Here is a 17,102-nt window from a genome sequence, read left to right as displayed (position 1 = left end):
TTTTGTGTAGACATGTTTTTCTTAGATATATACCTAGAAATGGAAATCCTGGATTATCTGGTAACGCTTGTTTAACTGTTAGAGGAAAAACTGTTTTCCCAAAGTGACTACACCATTTTACCCTTTCACAGCAGTGCAGGAGAGTTCCAATCTCCCCACATCCTCAGCACTGTTTATCTGGCTTGATTTTAGCTATCCTAGTGGTAGCTCACTATGGTTTTAGTGTGCACTTCCCTGATAACATTTTGCATCTTTTCATGTGCTTATTGGCTATTTGCATATCTTCCTTGGAAAATTATCTATTCAGACCTTTGCCTTTTAACTGGGCTGTCTTTTTGTTAATGGGCGGTACTGAGTTGTGTCTGTTTAGTGATTTTTATAGTTCTTTATATATTCTGGATACATATTGATAGTTTATGTGGTACCAATATGTTCTCCATTATGGATCTACAGCTGACCCTTGAACAACACTGATTTGAACTGTGTGGGTCTGTTTATACTTGGGTTTTTTTCAATACGTATGATACACAGTTGGCTGAACCTATGGAGGGACTGTAAAGTCTTATGTGGATTTTTAACTGCACGGGAGGTGGGGAGAGGCAGTCACTGTCCCTAACCCCCCCATTGTTCAATAGTCACCCGTAGTCTTTTCAGTTTGTGATATCTTTTAATGAAAATAATTTCCCAATTTCAATATAGCTAAGTGTGTCAAACTTAAGATGGTATTTGACTTAAATCCTTTCCAAAGCCATTTTCATATTTCCCAGATAGTCATAAAAATATTTTCCTATATCATTTTCAATAGAACTACAACATAAAAAACTTGGTAGTGTTGCTATATACACTTAGGTAGAAAATTCACTGGAGTTGATTTTTATATATGATATGGAATACAGATCCAATTTCATTTTGTTCCTATATGAATACCCTATCATCTTATCACCTTTTATTAAAAAGGCTGTCTGTCCTTCCTGCATTCAGCAGGACCAGCCATTAGACTCTTATTAACCTCTCCATTAAATCAGGGTTCAATCTGAAAGATTTTTTAAATCCAGGTTTCTAAGTCTCATCACAGACCGGGGGTGGGAGAATGCCAGATGGGATGGAGGATCACACCAGGACCTGGATTTCTAAGTTTCTCAGCTAATGTGCAAGCAGCTAACCTGGTTCCTACCAACAGATGGACACTGCAGAACCACTGGAAATGAGTTCCGTGAGTTCCTTCCAGCTTTAAGATCCCTCACTTTCTTACAAGTCTCCAGGCTACTTGTTTCTTACCATTCAGGAATATGGAAAAATGTGTAGAAGTCTTATTACAAAGAAATACAACACATATCAAATTCTAAAAACTAACACATGATTTTATTTATGATATTCAACATATTGCCTACTATTGCCCATGTCTATTTACGTATTCCTCAGTTACAACTTTCATTTCTCAAAATAAAGATTTTTGAAAATATACTCAGGGAGCACAAAGTATACTAAATATTTTACTAATTTGATACCCCACGGGCATCAATTGCCAACAGTATGGAAAAGGGGTTAATATAAAACAATACAAAAGCGTTACAAACAATAGCTTATCAATATTATCTTCATTCCATTAGCGGAATTTACTCACGCAGTTACCTTTATTCGGGAAATGATTTCATTTACAAAACTATTATTCTTTGCGATCACCTCAGCTTTTAGCTGTTTTAACTTTCTTGTGATGCTTTCTTCTGACATTTCAGTAAAGGGCACTTGCTTTACCTTGGACAGAAATTCTTGAATAATTTTTTCACCTTGCTGAAAAATACATGTGAACATTTCATTAGTCTTTTAAAAATGACTTTTCTAAAAGTCACATTAAATAGTAATGACTTGTTTCATTACAATTTCAATCTAAACATACCACCCAATATTTAAACACTCTCTAAAGTGCACACCATTTAGAATTTATAGCAAAGCCCTCAGTTGACTGTATTTCTTCATAGCAAGTCATTAAAAGGATATTTATAACTATATTTTCAGCTGCTAATGACAAAGGGACTGAATATTTTAGTAGTTTCCAAATCCCTCAGGTTTTGTAATTGATACATAACTTAGCCTTCTGGGAAAAAAAGAACTCAAGGTTTGCAAATACTGTGAGGCATAAACAGTCACTGAAAATTTAGTAATCATATACATACACATGGGATGTTTCTTCTTTATTTTACTGCCTGCTTATTGCCATTCTAAAGAACATGGTTGTTACTTGCTGTGTGCACCATGGGCAAATTCCTTAACACATATTCCTCATCCATAAAATAGGGACAATAATATTATGAACAACACAGGGCTGCTGTGAGAATTAGAGTTAGTATGTGCACAGTGCTAAGAACAATGCCTGGCAAAAGGTATAATGTTTATCACTACGTATGAAACGGAACTAAAGTCCGCTACCAGGGAGCCAGCTGGCCATATATACCTTATTAAAGGTTAAAGGTAGATAACCCAAATGAGAAAATAAAGACGAACTACATCTCTGTTAAATAACAAGTGCCTTTCCCCTCAATAAATCTAGACTGAGTAACATTGATAATTCTGTGTTATATGTCTCCCTTAAGAATTTTTTAAAAATTCATTACAAGTAACGTTATCAAAAGTATATGATTTCTGTTCTAATTGGAACCAATTACATAAAGGAGTCTACCTAATCCTGGATCATGGATAGCTGTGGTGCTAATACTAAGACCATTTCACATCCAGAATAGCAATCTTCCCTAGGTAAAACTATTAACAAGTTCTAATACATTTCTCCTGCTTGTACAGACACAACAGATAACAGCTTCAAAAACCATACACATCATCTATTACTGTAACATCTATCCAAATAAGAACAAAAATTTCACTGGGTAAAAGCTAACAATGTGCCGAGAAGTTGTCACAATGCATTATCACAGTAAATGCTGCCAGAAGTAAATTAAAATTCTTTTATTTTTGTTATTATGGAAAACTATTAATAATAATCCTTTAATTTTTTAAAAATACACCAGGCAAATAAATGCTTATACCTTTCTGTGTGAACACCTCAATTTCACCCACCACTCAGAAGGTCCAACTTAAGATCCACTTCTCCCACAAGAACTGAAAAGCCTGCCCACAGAGAGCTTTCCTACGTAAACACCTGTCACATTCTCTATGACATGTTCACTATTACTACATCCCCAACTAAACAACTGGAGGGCAGGAACTGTGTTTATATTTATCATCTTAACTAATCAGCATTTGAGTAAATATGTAATTTAACTGGACTTGATCTATTTGTTTATAGGTAATCAAAGATGTGTGTGGACTTTTATTAACTCCTCTGAATTACATATTTTAAACCTACAGTAATATTCCTATCCTCCTACTTTTGAAATCTGGTACTTAAAATGATATCTTTTGATTGTGCAGATGTGTGTAGTGGTGAAACCAAAACGATACAGATGGATTCTTTGCCATGCAAAGAAATGTTAGTAGAAACCAATAATAAAATAAAAAAAAAGAAAGAAACCAATAATGAATGATCAATAATTAAATAGAATCATACAGAGGAAAAAATAACTACAAGAACAATCAGACAAACCTCTCTTTCCAGATAGCACCTCTTTGCTGCTGGTTCCATTTCATCACATTCCTGTGGTTTCCCAATATTCTGAAACTCCTCCAACTCCAGGGCTTTCTGTTTGGCACACTCTATTACATGCCTGGGGAAATTAGCAAGCTCAGCAACATGAATCCCAAAACTTTGATCACAGACACCTATAAGAAATTTGGGGAGTAGGAAGAGAGGGCAATGTATGTAAATAGAATTTATTTTTCTCACTCTGTCATCAGGAAACTTAATCTTGCATTTTTCAAATGCATTAGCCAAATGTTTTACAGTAACTTAAAGGAATTTTAATTAAGCCTCCAATGAAAAGTGATTATGACTTGGCAATATAGCCCTATATTTTATCCTTGACAAATGTAGTAGGAAAAATTATAAAAACAGAGAAAAGGCTTGATAGATAATCTTCAAAAGTCTAGACAAATAACTGAATCTGTAGAAAGATTAGTCAACATAATATCTCTGAAGTTTTCTTATTTCAAAGGGGAGGAACTAAAGTACTATGAAATGGAAAATAAAAAAGCTCCTAATTAGGAGCAACATTTAATTCAAAATATACTTCAAATGACAATGAAATTTTTGACCCAAATGTGGACTAGTAAGTTTACTGACTAGGCATGTTATCTTCACCCCTGTGGGTAGAAAATAAACTGACTTAAGATATTCCTTCCAAACGTTTAGTATCAACAATGCTCACAGCGTTATCATAGAGCTCCCATTTTTGCCTCAACTGTAAATTTTCTTTTGGCCTAGTAGACATCCGAAGCATTCTGGAGCTGAATATTTTATACAACTTAGAGAAACAAAAATAAAATAGAAGCAAGTGTTTGATAAACATCCACAGTGAAGGACAAACCTGTTCCTATCTTCACCTGATTTTTTTCAATATTTTGAACCCATTTCTTTATCACACAAAACACTTTTTAAAACCCAAACCTCAACTTCATGCTATATGCCAGGTCTAACCAAGAGTATCTATATTCTCTATCAACAATAATGATGCAAATAGTAACTCAAAAGGATACAAACATAAGCAAAACAGAATTAAAAATAGTACCTCATTTATGTGCAACCAACAGATAACAGAAAAAACATGTTCATGGAAAATAAAAAAGCCATCTAAAAAAGCTATTCTGATGTCTAATGAAATGTTAAAGCAATAAAAACTTTACAGTATGTCAATCTCATCAATGCGGTCATCTGATTAGCTGCCAGACCCACTAACAACAAACTTTTCTGAAAGGTTGAAATACCAACAAATAAGTCGTAACTACCAACAATTTCAAGATCTCTGGAAACCCCAACTTTAAGCTGTTTATATAAAAAGGAGTAGGAAATGGCAACCCACTCCAGCATTCTTGCCTGGGAAATCCCATGGAGAGAGGAGCCTGGCGGGCTACAGGCCATGGGGCTGTAAAAGTTGGACACAGCTTAGTGATTAAGCCACCACCACAGCTAATTTGACAAGAAAACATGGTGACCTGAGAGGCAGTATAAAATCCATGATGATGTTCAGAGTGTAGATCATGCTTTTGGTGACTGTTTTAAAATGAATGGTTCTATTATGAGACATAGAAATGTAACTAACGTACCCATGTCCCTGTCCCTACACTGTAAAGAGGTAAACATTTTACAGATAAAACATCAATAATTCATCCTACTGTAGAATAAGGCAATTACTAATGATTCCAAGGGTAGGAACACTGAATTTACAGCACACCAGTGTAATGTGCTCACCTTTCTTCACCTGATAAAGCATAGTTAAAGTCTCTTCAGTAGTTAGTGCTGTGACATGCAGATTATTAACAGTGGATATCTGATTGGCCAAGGCTGTAAGTTCATGAAAATGGGTTGCAAACATGCAAAAAGCACCGATCTTCGTTGCAATGTACTCTGATATAGCCCACGCTAATCCAAATCCATCATAGGTAGAAGTTCCTCTTCCCAATTCATCTATGATTATTAAGGAATCTTTGGTTGCAGACCTGAAACACATAATTACATGAGAATTTCCCATGACGCAGCATGTGGTAATACAAGAAAAAAAATTAAGGCAATACATGAGAAAGTGTGCCACAAACATTAACAGATTATAAAAGGAATTATAAAAGGACGAGGGTGTGGTGATACTCTCACATACATGGCTGATGGTCACATAAATAAAATCTATGTGCCTGCTACAGCCCTGCCAACACCACATATTAGCATTTTCTTTTCTCTTTAACCAAATGTAAGAAGGAGAACTCTACCAATTACTATACTGAACGTCTGTACTGCTTTTTATAATTTTACATATAATTATGTATTGAATAATCAATACATAATTTATTAAGGATCTACTATATGCAGAGTACTTCAGAAGACTCCAAGAAACAGAAGGCATAGCCTCCCTGTCTGCAAGGAAGCTCCTAAAAATAAAATAAAGACAAGAGATTTCATAACCTCTAAAATAAACAGCTAATAAATTACAGGCATGTCAAAGAGTCTGAAAAAACACTTGTGACCTTAGGCACATGAGACAAAGAAAGTCATCAAAGAAATAGAATTTCTGTTAAGGGCATATAAAGATTAGAAAGTGAGTGAGTGAAGTGGCTCAGTCATGTCCGACTCTTTGCGATCCCATGGACTGTAGCCTACCAGGCTCCTCTGTCCATGGGATTTTCCAGGCAATAGTCCTGGAGTGGATTGCCACTCCAGTGGATTCCTTCTCCAGGGGATCTTCCCAACCCAGGGATTGAACCCGGGTCCCCCGCATTGTAGACAGACGCTTTACCGTCTGAGCCACCAGGGAAGTCCTTAAAGATTAGAAAAGGACTTGATAAACAGCACAGAAGGACCTGTTCAGGCAGTGTGACCAGTGTAAGCAAAAGCATGACAGTGGAGAGACTTATAAGGTGAACAACTACTAGAAACCTTAAGACAACTTTAAAAATCAAAGATGGGCCTTACAGGCGGTCTAGAGGTTAAGACTGTGCTTCTCCTGCAGGGGGCACGGGTTCAATCCTGGGCTGGGGAACAAAGATCCCGCATGCCACATGGTATAGCCAAAAAATAAAAAATAATAAAAGAAGCTTTAGACAACTAGCATGCCGGGAGCCAGCGTGGGGCATCCCGCCCATGGCAAGGTCATGAGGAAGAGGCCTGACGGGCAAAGGCGAGATCAGGCCTCGAGGGGCCCCCCTTCTCGAGCATCTACCCCCAAACCAGAATCTGTCTGTTTTATTATTTCATGACTTTCACCAATTCCTCTGACATTAACAGGGGCTATCCTCGACCACCTTTCTCTGGAGAAAATCAACTTAGGGCTCTAGCTAATAAGTCTCCTGGACATGAGAGGAATATTTCAATTCAAACCCCCTGTTAGCACTCTAGCTTGCTTGGCAGGTTTATCCAGACTCTTGCAGCTACGCATGTGATTGTTCAAGCCTCCCAACTGTGAGAGGCATGGGAAGCCTATAACATAGAGCCTTTCAAAGAGTTAAAAGTTATTAGAGTAGCACTGGTGTAGGATTTCATTATTGGGCCAATGCTTGTTGCTAAGTTCCCATATCTCTTATCCACTGTGCACCTGGGAGTGCATTAGTTAACATAGTTGGAATGTAAGAAAAACAAGTGTAGCCTTGAAATTAACCACATCAGACTTTTGAGCTAATTGGTTCTTTCTTGTAACTCACTGCACCTTTGCTCCCCGAGAAATGTAACTTGTTTAATACTTTCTGAGGCTGACATAGATTAGAAATGTAAAGAAAAAACATTTCAAGGAAAAATAAGTTTTCTGGTTGAGCAGCCTTTATCAAAAGAGGGTCATAAAATGTCCACAGGCCTCCAAGGCCAGAAGATAATGTACACAACACTGTCTATGGGAAAGGTTTGCAGAAAAAATCCTGGTTTCAATAAAGACAAAACAGATGTAATGTTTGGGCTGACTCTGTATGACTTTGCATCTTTCATTTCCCTCTATGTACAAGTAAAGGTATAAAGACCCTTTTGAAAATAAAAATAGGGGGCCTCGCTCGAAGAAGCTTGGTCACTCCGTGTCTCTCTTTTTTTTCTCTTTTTCTTTCTTTCTTTTCTTTCTCTTAGTCTCTTTTTCAGGCTGATCCCTTGGAGCATAGAGGCTCCCTGCATTCACTTACCTGTCCGGGTTTCTAAGACCTGAATGGGGAAGACGTTCTGCGTGTTCATTTCCTCGGGAGACCGGGAGGGCACCTGTGGCCTCCGTGAACAGGGCAAACTCCTTGTCTCAGGGTTTTATTGGCTTTCTATGTAAACCAAGGAATATCAGCCTCTTTCTCTCCTCTATTCCTCTCTCATTCATTCATTCATTCGTCCACCGACGCCGTTTCTCCTTCAGGTTCCCTTGGATCCTGCGGGAGCTGGACCCCGGCACTAGCACCCTTTTATAATATAAAGTAGGATTTCCCTGGTTGCCCAGCAGTAAGGAATCCACCTTGCAACGCAGGGGACGCAGGTTTGATCCCTCATATAGGAAGATTCCTCATGCCTCAGGGCAACTGAGACCCAACATAGAAAAATAAATAAATAAAGAGTTAAAAAAAAAAAGACAATATAAAGTACATAAAGCTCACAAGAAAACTATTACACTAAATAAAAGACTGCAAATGTTTCAAAGGACAGAGACATCCATTTCTACTTTCAGGAGACGGGGAACTGTACTCACCTGAGAATAGAAGCAGTTTCTAACATTTCAGCCATAAACGTGGAGACTCCTTTCAACTGACTGTCACCAGCCCCTACCCGGGCCAAGATGCAGTCCACAATGGACACTTCTGCCCACTCACATGGCACAAAACACCCAATCTGGGCCATGAGAACTACTACCCCAGTCTGGCGAATATATGTTGATTTCCCTCCCATGTTGGGACCTATAAAACAAATTATATCAACAAGCAAGATTATTAACTTATTTTTGCTAATAATAATTGACTATTAGTCCTAAGTTGCACATTGATGACTCTCTTGTGATATAACATACGAAAAGCAGACCACAGGCTGCCCAAAGGCATGAACAAAGTTCCTGCCTTACACTAGTCTCTGAAACAATGCCATTTTCTGTTCAGACAAACCTATGCTGTGCCCTTCTTCAAAAGAATCCATGAAAAACATATCTTATCTATAATCTGACTATGATCTAGGAAGACCATATAGGTACTACCCCACAGCTCACAAAGCTGCCTACAGGATAACTTTATGACATTCAGGAAAGCAGTACTGGCCTAATTGATTAATTAACTCAACACTATTATGGATCTAGTAGAGAATGAATCAGTGATCAAATCCCTCAAATCACACGAACTCCACCCTATAAAACCCAAGGACATGACCCACTTTTGGAAAATGTGAAATTTACCAATTAATGGGTTAGACCATGGGTCCCCAACCTCTGGAAACTAATGCCTAATGATCTGAGGTGGAGCTGATGTAACAACAGAAATAAAGTATAGCATAAATGTATTGGGCTTGAATCACCCCCAAACCATCCCTTTCCCCACCCTGGTCCGTGGAAAAACCATCTTCCATGAAACTGGTCCCTGGTGCCAAAAAGGCTAGAGATGATGGGTTAAGTTATATGAACAACTCAAAAATCCAATTGGGGAATAAAATATAATCACTGACTGTTTCCCAAACACATTTATCCAAAGGTTCCTACCACCCATGCACTCTTAACACTTTTGTTTTCTAGAATCTGATTAAGATCTCTCAAAATGCTTTAGTCTGAGACATGCTACACTGGTCTACACACAAGTCTACTTCTATTTAGTTTCACATGAATATAGTATTGTGTCTTTAAGAGAACTGCTATCCTAAGCTGAAGTCACTCCAGCAGCTAATTCTGCTTGACCTTCAATGACCTCACTACTGAAAAGGTCTGGCCCAAAGGTGCACTTTGAGGATGAAGAGATGTTTATTTTGAACCCCTGGAATAGCAGTTTCATTCTTATTCATTCATATATTCATTCACTCACATGTTATTAATATATTACTAACTACTATGAAAAAACATTCTTTTTCTACCATCAAAGACTAGGATTTTCTATATCAACCTAAAATAACCATCTGCTCCAACATAAACAAGGGGAAACACTATTCCCCAAAAGCCCATAAACAAGGTTTCTACCAGTAATGATGTGGAACATCTGTTTATCTTTTTCAAAGTGAACATCATTAGGAATAAATGCGACTTCATCTTGAACTTCCACACAAGCATGTCTGGACGCTTTCAGTGTAATTTTCCCTCGTCCTTTTTCCAAAATGACTGGCCGTACATATGGAACAGGTGCTGCATTGGACACATGAGCAAAGCTGACAACAGCATCCAGCTGAGCTAACACATCGTTGAATGTCTGCATCGGTTCTACATAGCCTGTGTAAAAACAGAGAGAGTGCACAGGAGGATGGAATAAGAAAAAACACAGATTAGCAGCTTTAAGAATAAATTCAACCTGATTCCATCTGTGAATTCAAAATCCATTTCCTAATTTATATGCTTAAAAAAAATTAACAGAGGTTTTTGCTATAACTAAATGTGAAAGGAACACCTCAAATTCAACAAAAGGTTAAAATGTCTTGTCACATTTTTCTCCTTACTATCAAGGGATTTCAAAAACCTCTTACCAAAATCCATTAAAATATAAAAGCACATGGCTGGTTATATAAAGAAATGAGGCAGAGGTTTAAAAAAAAATAAGAAGTTTCATGGGAGCACTTTCATGATATATTGCAAGTAAGAAAAGCAGCGCGAGGCAGAGTTCTAAATTTTAAGAGTCTGAAACCAGGATGGCATTCCACAATTATCCTAAGAAACCTGCAAACACCAGGTAATAAGATATAATGTGACTGTCAAGATTGTTACTTGAGGTTGTTTCCTGCCTTGCAATTAAATTTCAGCATAAATTCAGATCCATAATTGTCACTCAGAACACTTTCAACAAGCTTCCACTCTGCTACAGCAGTAAAACTAAAAGTTACTGCACACATTAAACAGTCCCTCACACATGCCAGGCAAAGCACGGATAGCCAGTAACAATGGTCCAGATTTCCAGAACAGATTCCAAACCTTTAACAGGTTGGAGGGGTTGGTATAACAGGCACCTGGGTTATGTGGAACTATCACATGGATATCAATGTGACCAAAGCCTTAAGAGACATTCAAGAGAACCCCATCTCATTTTAGAAAAATACAACGTTACGAGCTTAATCAAATGGCAGAAAATCTGATTCATCTTTGATTCCCTTAACCCCCATAAAAGTGAGAAAAAAAAATTCATGTTAAATGGCCAAATACAAATAATTCTTAATGTTTCACTTTAAAATTTATTCCTGTTTTACCTAACATATAAAACAGGGGGGAAGGGGAGAGTTCTCATTACCCTACCACACAGCAACAGGGACATTTGAGAATTACTTAAGTATTAGTGGAGCACTTACATAATTCTCACAAAACTTCTAACATACTAACATGAATAGATTTATAATAAAAGAAAACAAGCCTCTCAATCAAGAGTCTGTATTTGGTATCTCACATCAACTGGTTCTTAACAGCATCACCTTTTCTGGTTTAAGAGTAAGACAGAAAATTAGAAAAATGATCTATTATATTTTTAATAAAGATAGTTTACAATGTGCATATTAGACCAAGAAGAGATTTCATTTCAACTCAAGGTGACTCCAAATACAAAACCTTCTTTTCAAATGTTAACGTCTAATAGCTTTAACATACTAAGTGCTTAACGAATATTAGTTAATATTATTTTGGGGGAAGACTTCCAATTTGAATTTACATAGTGTATTTTTAGGGTCCTTGCAGTGCCATCTAGGAAGGAACATAATTCAACCAGAAGATCTCCATGCTACAAGTGATCTGATTAACACCAAACAAAAATGTCATCTTTACAGATCTCATTCATCTCAACACAAATATACGGTATAATAAAACCCTTTAAAAGTGTTATGCTTCTTTCTGATTTACTATAAAAATTCATAATAAAACAATTTACAAAATTATACATGCTTATACTTTTTAAATGACTTATTACTCCTAAATAATTCAGTACCCATATCCTGAGAACAAGTAGGAGGACATCCTCCTACTTAATCACAATACACACCCAAGAAGTAGGACACCAATACCTTATTATCTTATATTAAACTCTGCCAACTTGTCCTAATGGTGTCCTTCATAGCCAGTCCCCAGGTCCAACCCCTAGTCCCAGATTCAATCAAGGATCATCTCCATGTCTTTGACTGTCCTGTCACTTCAAGTCTCCTTTAATCTCGAACACAATCTGCCACTTTCTTCTTTGCTTCCAGGAAACGGACATGCTTTTTGCTTGCTATGTTTTGGCCACGCTGCATGGCACATGAGATCTTGGTTCCCTGACCAGGGGCAGAAACCTTCCTCGCGCACTGGAAGCATGGAGCCCTAACCACCGGGGTGCTGACACTGACATTTTTAAAGAGTGCAGGCCTTAAAAAGTTTGTCCCTCTATTTGAATTTGTCCAACATTTTCCTTCTTGTTACTATTCAGATTTTTTGGGGTGGGGCGGTCAGGAACACTACAGGCCTATCCTGGAGATATTGCAGGTCCAGTTCCAGACTACCGCAATAAAAGGAATATCACGATAAAGTGAGTCAAACAAATGTTTTGGCTTCACAGTGCATATAGAAGTTATATTTACACTATACATTGCTAAAGAATGCTAACCATCATCTGACAAGGCAGAGTTGCCACAAACCTTCAATTTGTAAGACAAGACAAAATAAGACAATACCTGTGAATACAACGAGGTATGCCTATACACAGGTGATGTATCTTTTCCTCGACATCACATCAGGAAGCACACACATATAATGTCATCTGTCACTGGCAATGTCAACCTTGATCACTTGGCTAAGGCAATTCTTTGGTGATTTTTTTTTTAAGGCACAATAAAGGTTGTGCTCAATTCACACACATGATGATAGGCAAAGACTTCCAGCTTAACACATCGCCACCTACCCTGTGCTATATACATTCATTCCATGCTAAGGGTGTCACAGAGCCAAGTCAGTCTGTAGTTTCAATTATACGACAATCATCCTGGGAGCTCCCTGGCAGTCCAGTGGATGGGATTCAGTACTTCTAACTGCTGTGGCCTTGGTTCAACCCCTGTTCAGGGAATTAAGATGCTGCAAGCCACACAACATGGCGGGGGGGAAAAAAAAAGAATAATTTCTAACAGGTGTCCTCAAGAACAGACTCTGAAAATCTATGAATGGCACGCAGAACTCAAAAAAGCTTGCTGCCTATATAATTTCTATTTGCTTTATTTATTTCCATAACCTAGAGCATGAGCTCCTAGATCTGAGGTATTAGTGCCTTATAGTCCCTACTGTTTCTTTTCCTTGTTACAAGTTTTGTGCTTTTCTGTCTGTCTTTGTTTTACAGAATGTTACAGAATATCCCCATTCCTTAGCCTGCACTAGCTCATCTTTCTAGGTAGGAGAACAACCTCCAGTTAATTTTCCTAATGCAACACAGCATGCATTCCTTCAGAAGAAGCTTAACACAATAGTCACAGTGTGCAGCAGCTTTAAAAAAACAAAAACAAAAAACCCACTCTTCAAACAGCCCAATATTATTTCTGTTACCAAAATCCAGGTCATTTTCCGAACATCTAATGTATTGGTTCTGTTAAATTTACCTGAAGAAATATTGACAATTTCTTTAACAATGGCATTCTGGGCTTCCTCATATTCAGTTTTGTTTTTGGTATACTCTTCATTGAGAGAAGTCAGTTTACTGCAAATCAAGATAATGGTATTATTAGAAATATTAAAACATCCACTGGAGGTAATGTGCACTACCTCTGAAATATATCCGGAGTATTATCCTATAAAGCATCAAAACAATAATTAAAATGGAAACATCAGGAGAAAATGGGCAACTCATTAGGGGTAGATGTGACTGGAATTCAGTGTATTAACATTAATGCTGTTTGGAATGGCCCACTGGCACAATTCTTGCTATAAAACTTATTCCCTCGTGTAAAATTCTGATCGCTAATCTTTTCTAAAATATTTAAATGGAGTAAGTCTCCATCCCAGGGACAGTGGAGCCTGGTGGGCTGCCATCTATGGGGTCACAGAGAGTCGGACACAACTGAAGTGACTTAGCAGCAGCAGCAGTCTTCATCCCTGTTAGGACAGAGGTCATCTTCTCTTTTAAAATACACACACAATTTCAAGATTTGTATGGAAATACAAAAAACCTCGAATTGCCAAAGCAATCTTGAGAAATAAGAATGGAACTGGAGGAATCAACTTGCCTGACTTCAGGCTCTACTACAAAGCCACAGTCATCAAAATAGTATGGTACTGGCACAAAGACAGACATATAGATCAATGGAACAAAATAGAAAGCCCAGAGATAAATCCACACACCTATGGACACCTTATCTTTGACAAAGGAGGCAAGAATATACAATGGAGTAAAGACAATCTCTTTAACAAGTGGTGCTGGGAAAACTGGTCAACCACTTGTAAAAGAATGAAACTAGATCACTTTCTAACACTCCACACAAAAATAAACTCAAAATGGATTAAAGATCTAAATGTCAGACCAGAAACTATAAAACTCGTAGAGGAGAACATAGGCAAAACACTCTCAGACATAAATCACAGCAGGATCCTCTATGATCCACCTCCCAGAATTCTGGAAATTAAAGCAACAATAAACAAATGGGATCTAATTAAAATTAAAAGCTTCTGCACAACAAAGGAAACTATAAGCAAGGTGAAAAGACAGCCTTCTGAATGGGAGAAAATAATAGCAAATGAAGCAACTGACAAACAACTAATCTCAAAAATATACAAGCAACTTCTGCAGCTCAATTCCAGAAAAATAAACGACCCAATCAAAAAATGGGCCAAAGAACTAAATAGACATTTCTCCAAAGAAGACATACGGATGGCTAACAAACACATGAAAAGATGCTCAACATCATTCATAATTAGAGAAATGCAAATCAAAACCACAATGAGGTACCACTTCACACCAGTCAGAATGGCTGCGATCCAAAAATCTGCAAGCAATAAATGCTGGAGAGGGTGTGGAGAAAAGGGAACCCTCTTACACTGTTGGTGGGAATGCAAACTAGTACAGCCACTATGGAGAACAGTGTGGAGATTCCTTAAAAAATTGCAAATAGAACTACCGTATGACCCAGCAATCCCACTGCTGGGCATACACACCGAGGAAACCAGAATTGAAAGAGACACATGTACCCCAATGTTCATCGCAGCACTGTTTATAATAGCCAGGACATGGAAACAACCTAGATGTCCATCAGCAGATGAATGGATAAGAAAGCTGTGGTACATATACACAATGGAGTATTACTCAGCCGTGAAAAAGAATTCATTTGAATCAGTTCTGATGAGATGGATGAAACTGGAGCCGATTATACAGAGTGAAGTAAGCCAGAAAGAAAAACACCAATACAGTATACTAACACATATATATGGAATTTAGAAAGATGGCAATGACGACCCTGTATGCAAGACAGGAAAAAAGACACAGATGTGTATAACGGACTTTTGGACTCAGAGGGAGAGGGAGAGGATGGGATGATTTGGGAGAATGGCATTCTAACATGTATAATATCATGTAAGAATTGAATCGCCAGTCTATGTCTGACGCAGGATACAGCATGCTTGGGGCTGGTGCATGGGGATGACCCAGAGAGATGTTATGGGGAGGGAGGTGGGAGGGGGGTTCATGTTTGGGAATGCATGTAAGAATTAAAGATTTTAAAATTAAAAAAAAAATAAAATAAAAATTAAAAAAAAATAAAATAAAATACACACACAGCAGCCCTATTTACAACACCCAAGATATGGAAGCAAATCAACCGCTCATCAACATATGAATGGATAAAGGTGTGGTGTGTGTGTATACTACTCAGCCATTAAAAATAATGAACCACTTGCAGAAATGTGAATGGATCTCAAGAATATCATGCTTAGAGAAATAAGTCAGAGAAAGACAAATAATCAACTATACCCCAATTAAAAAACAACACACACACTCCAGTTTTTCTCATTACCATAGGAAACTGTCTTTTCATACTCAAAGTTGTCAAAGTAAGGAAAATGTTTTGAAAACAATTCTACTGAGTGGCTTAAAGAGAAAATAAAAATTACAGGTTAAAACAAAAAAATGAAGACGAAAAATGAGAATAGAGAAAAAATATTCACTGATATCAAAGGAAGTTAGAAACAAAAAAACAAGGTGAGGGGCTCACAGTAGATTCAAGAAAGAGGTGAAGTACTTACAAGGAGGAAGAAATATCAGTCAACCAGGCAGTTACTGTGAACATGATGCAATCAGCCAATGGCATAGCACACATATACAGCTCAAGAACAGCAGAGGGGCACTAACAGACTGCTGCGAAACAGGCAAGTGGAAGGGTTAAAGGAAAAGAGAGAGAAGCAAAGATACTATAAAAGTGAGGCTGCTATGTGAAGGGAAGAGCTGCCAGAGAGAAAAGGTGTGGGCAGGGACCAGACTGTATAGGTTATGGTACAGATTTTAGATTTTTCCTGATGACAGGATTAGAGGTTCTTAAGAAGGACAATTACATGATCAGAAAGTCAGACCCACGGCAAGCATTCAATTTGCTGACACAAATCAATGAATGAATAAACAAATGAGCTTTTCACAACTTTTGGAACCACTGCTGCCATTCAGTTCAGCTTCTTATAGTTCTATTTTGGCTTAGATAAGACAGAACTTTTGGGGTGTTATATCGTCTTCAAATCTCTCACTGGTCAGTTATAACGTATAAATTTCTTGAATCAGGGACGTTGTGTGATCAAGAAATAGCAACTAATAAATCTAGCAGCAGAAGATCTAGGTCTGAGTATCTACTGTTACTAGTCATCCAGTCCTGGGGAACTGGAGATTCAGTTTCTCCATCTAAAGGTGAGAACCATAACCTGTCCTATTTATTTCAGAGGGTTGTTACGAGAAACAAACTAAACAGATACACTGTTTTTCATTACTAGGTTGTCTGAACACCTAGAATAATGTCTGCATATAACAGACACTCAAAAACACTAAATAAATGGATAAAAGAGGGGCGTATATACAAAAGCTAACTGGAAATACTAAGAATACCCAAGAAGGGTAGGAGTAAGGCTGGCCATAAGTTCTAAAATAATATAGAAGAGAAAGGATAATGGCCTTACTCTCCCAGTTACTTTATTTTTAAATAATTCTTTTTCACTAGTAAGTAATTTGCCTTAGGGGCTTCCTATTCCTAACATAAGCAAGAGAAAATGCATAAAAAACTACTACGATTTTTCCCAACATTAACAGTATTTTTTTTTTAAAAACTTATAGTCCAAATGAATGGCCTCATTAAAGTTGGTAGCATCTCCCTAAATGACACATCAATTGATATATCAGAATAACAAAAT

At 37.5% G+C, this 17,102-nt stretch overlaps 1 protein-coding gene across 1 annotated transcript in view; it reads right to left on the bottom strand.

The window, feature by feature from the left end:
* The window catches only part of MSH2 (mutS homolog 2), an 85,136-nt gene continuing 69,369 nt past the window's right edge, over positions 1,336-17,102 (bottom strand). The window contains exons 11-16 of the mRNA XM_005686575.3: positions 13,325-13,422; positions 9,759-10,004; positions 8,301-8,505; positions 5,357-5,604; positions 3,596-3,771; positions 1,336-1,791 (exon numbers count right to left, since the gene is read on the bottom strand). Of these exons, the coding sequence (XP_005686632.2) occupies positions 1,621-1,791; positions 3,596-3,771; positions 5,357-5,604; positions 8,301-8,505; positions 9,759-10,004; positions 13,325-13,422 (1,144 nt within the window). The 3' untranslated portion in view covers positions 1,336-1,620. The remainder of the gene's footprint in view (positions 1,792-3,595; positions 3,772-5,356; positions 5,605-8,300; positions 8,506-9,758; positions 10,005-13,324; positions 13,423-17,102) is intronic.

Source organism: Capra hircus, chromosome 11, assembly GCF_001704415.2.
Source record: "Capra hircus breed San Clemente chromosome 11, ASM170441v1, whole genome shotgun sequence".
Lineage (NCBI taxonomy): Eukaryota > Metazoa > Chordata > Mammalia > Artiodactyla > Bovidae > Capra > Capra hircus.
The sequence above is the reverse complement of the archived record's forward strand: the minus strand, read 5'-3'. Positions and strand labels throughout refer to the sequence as shown.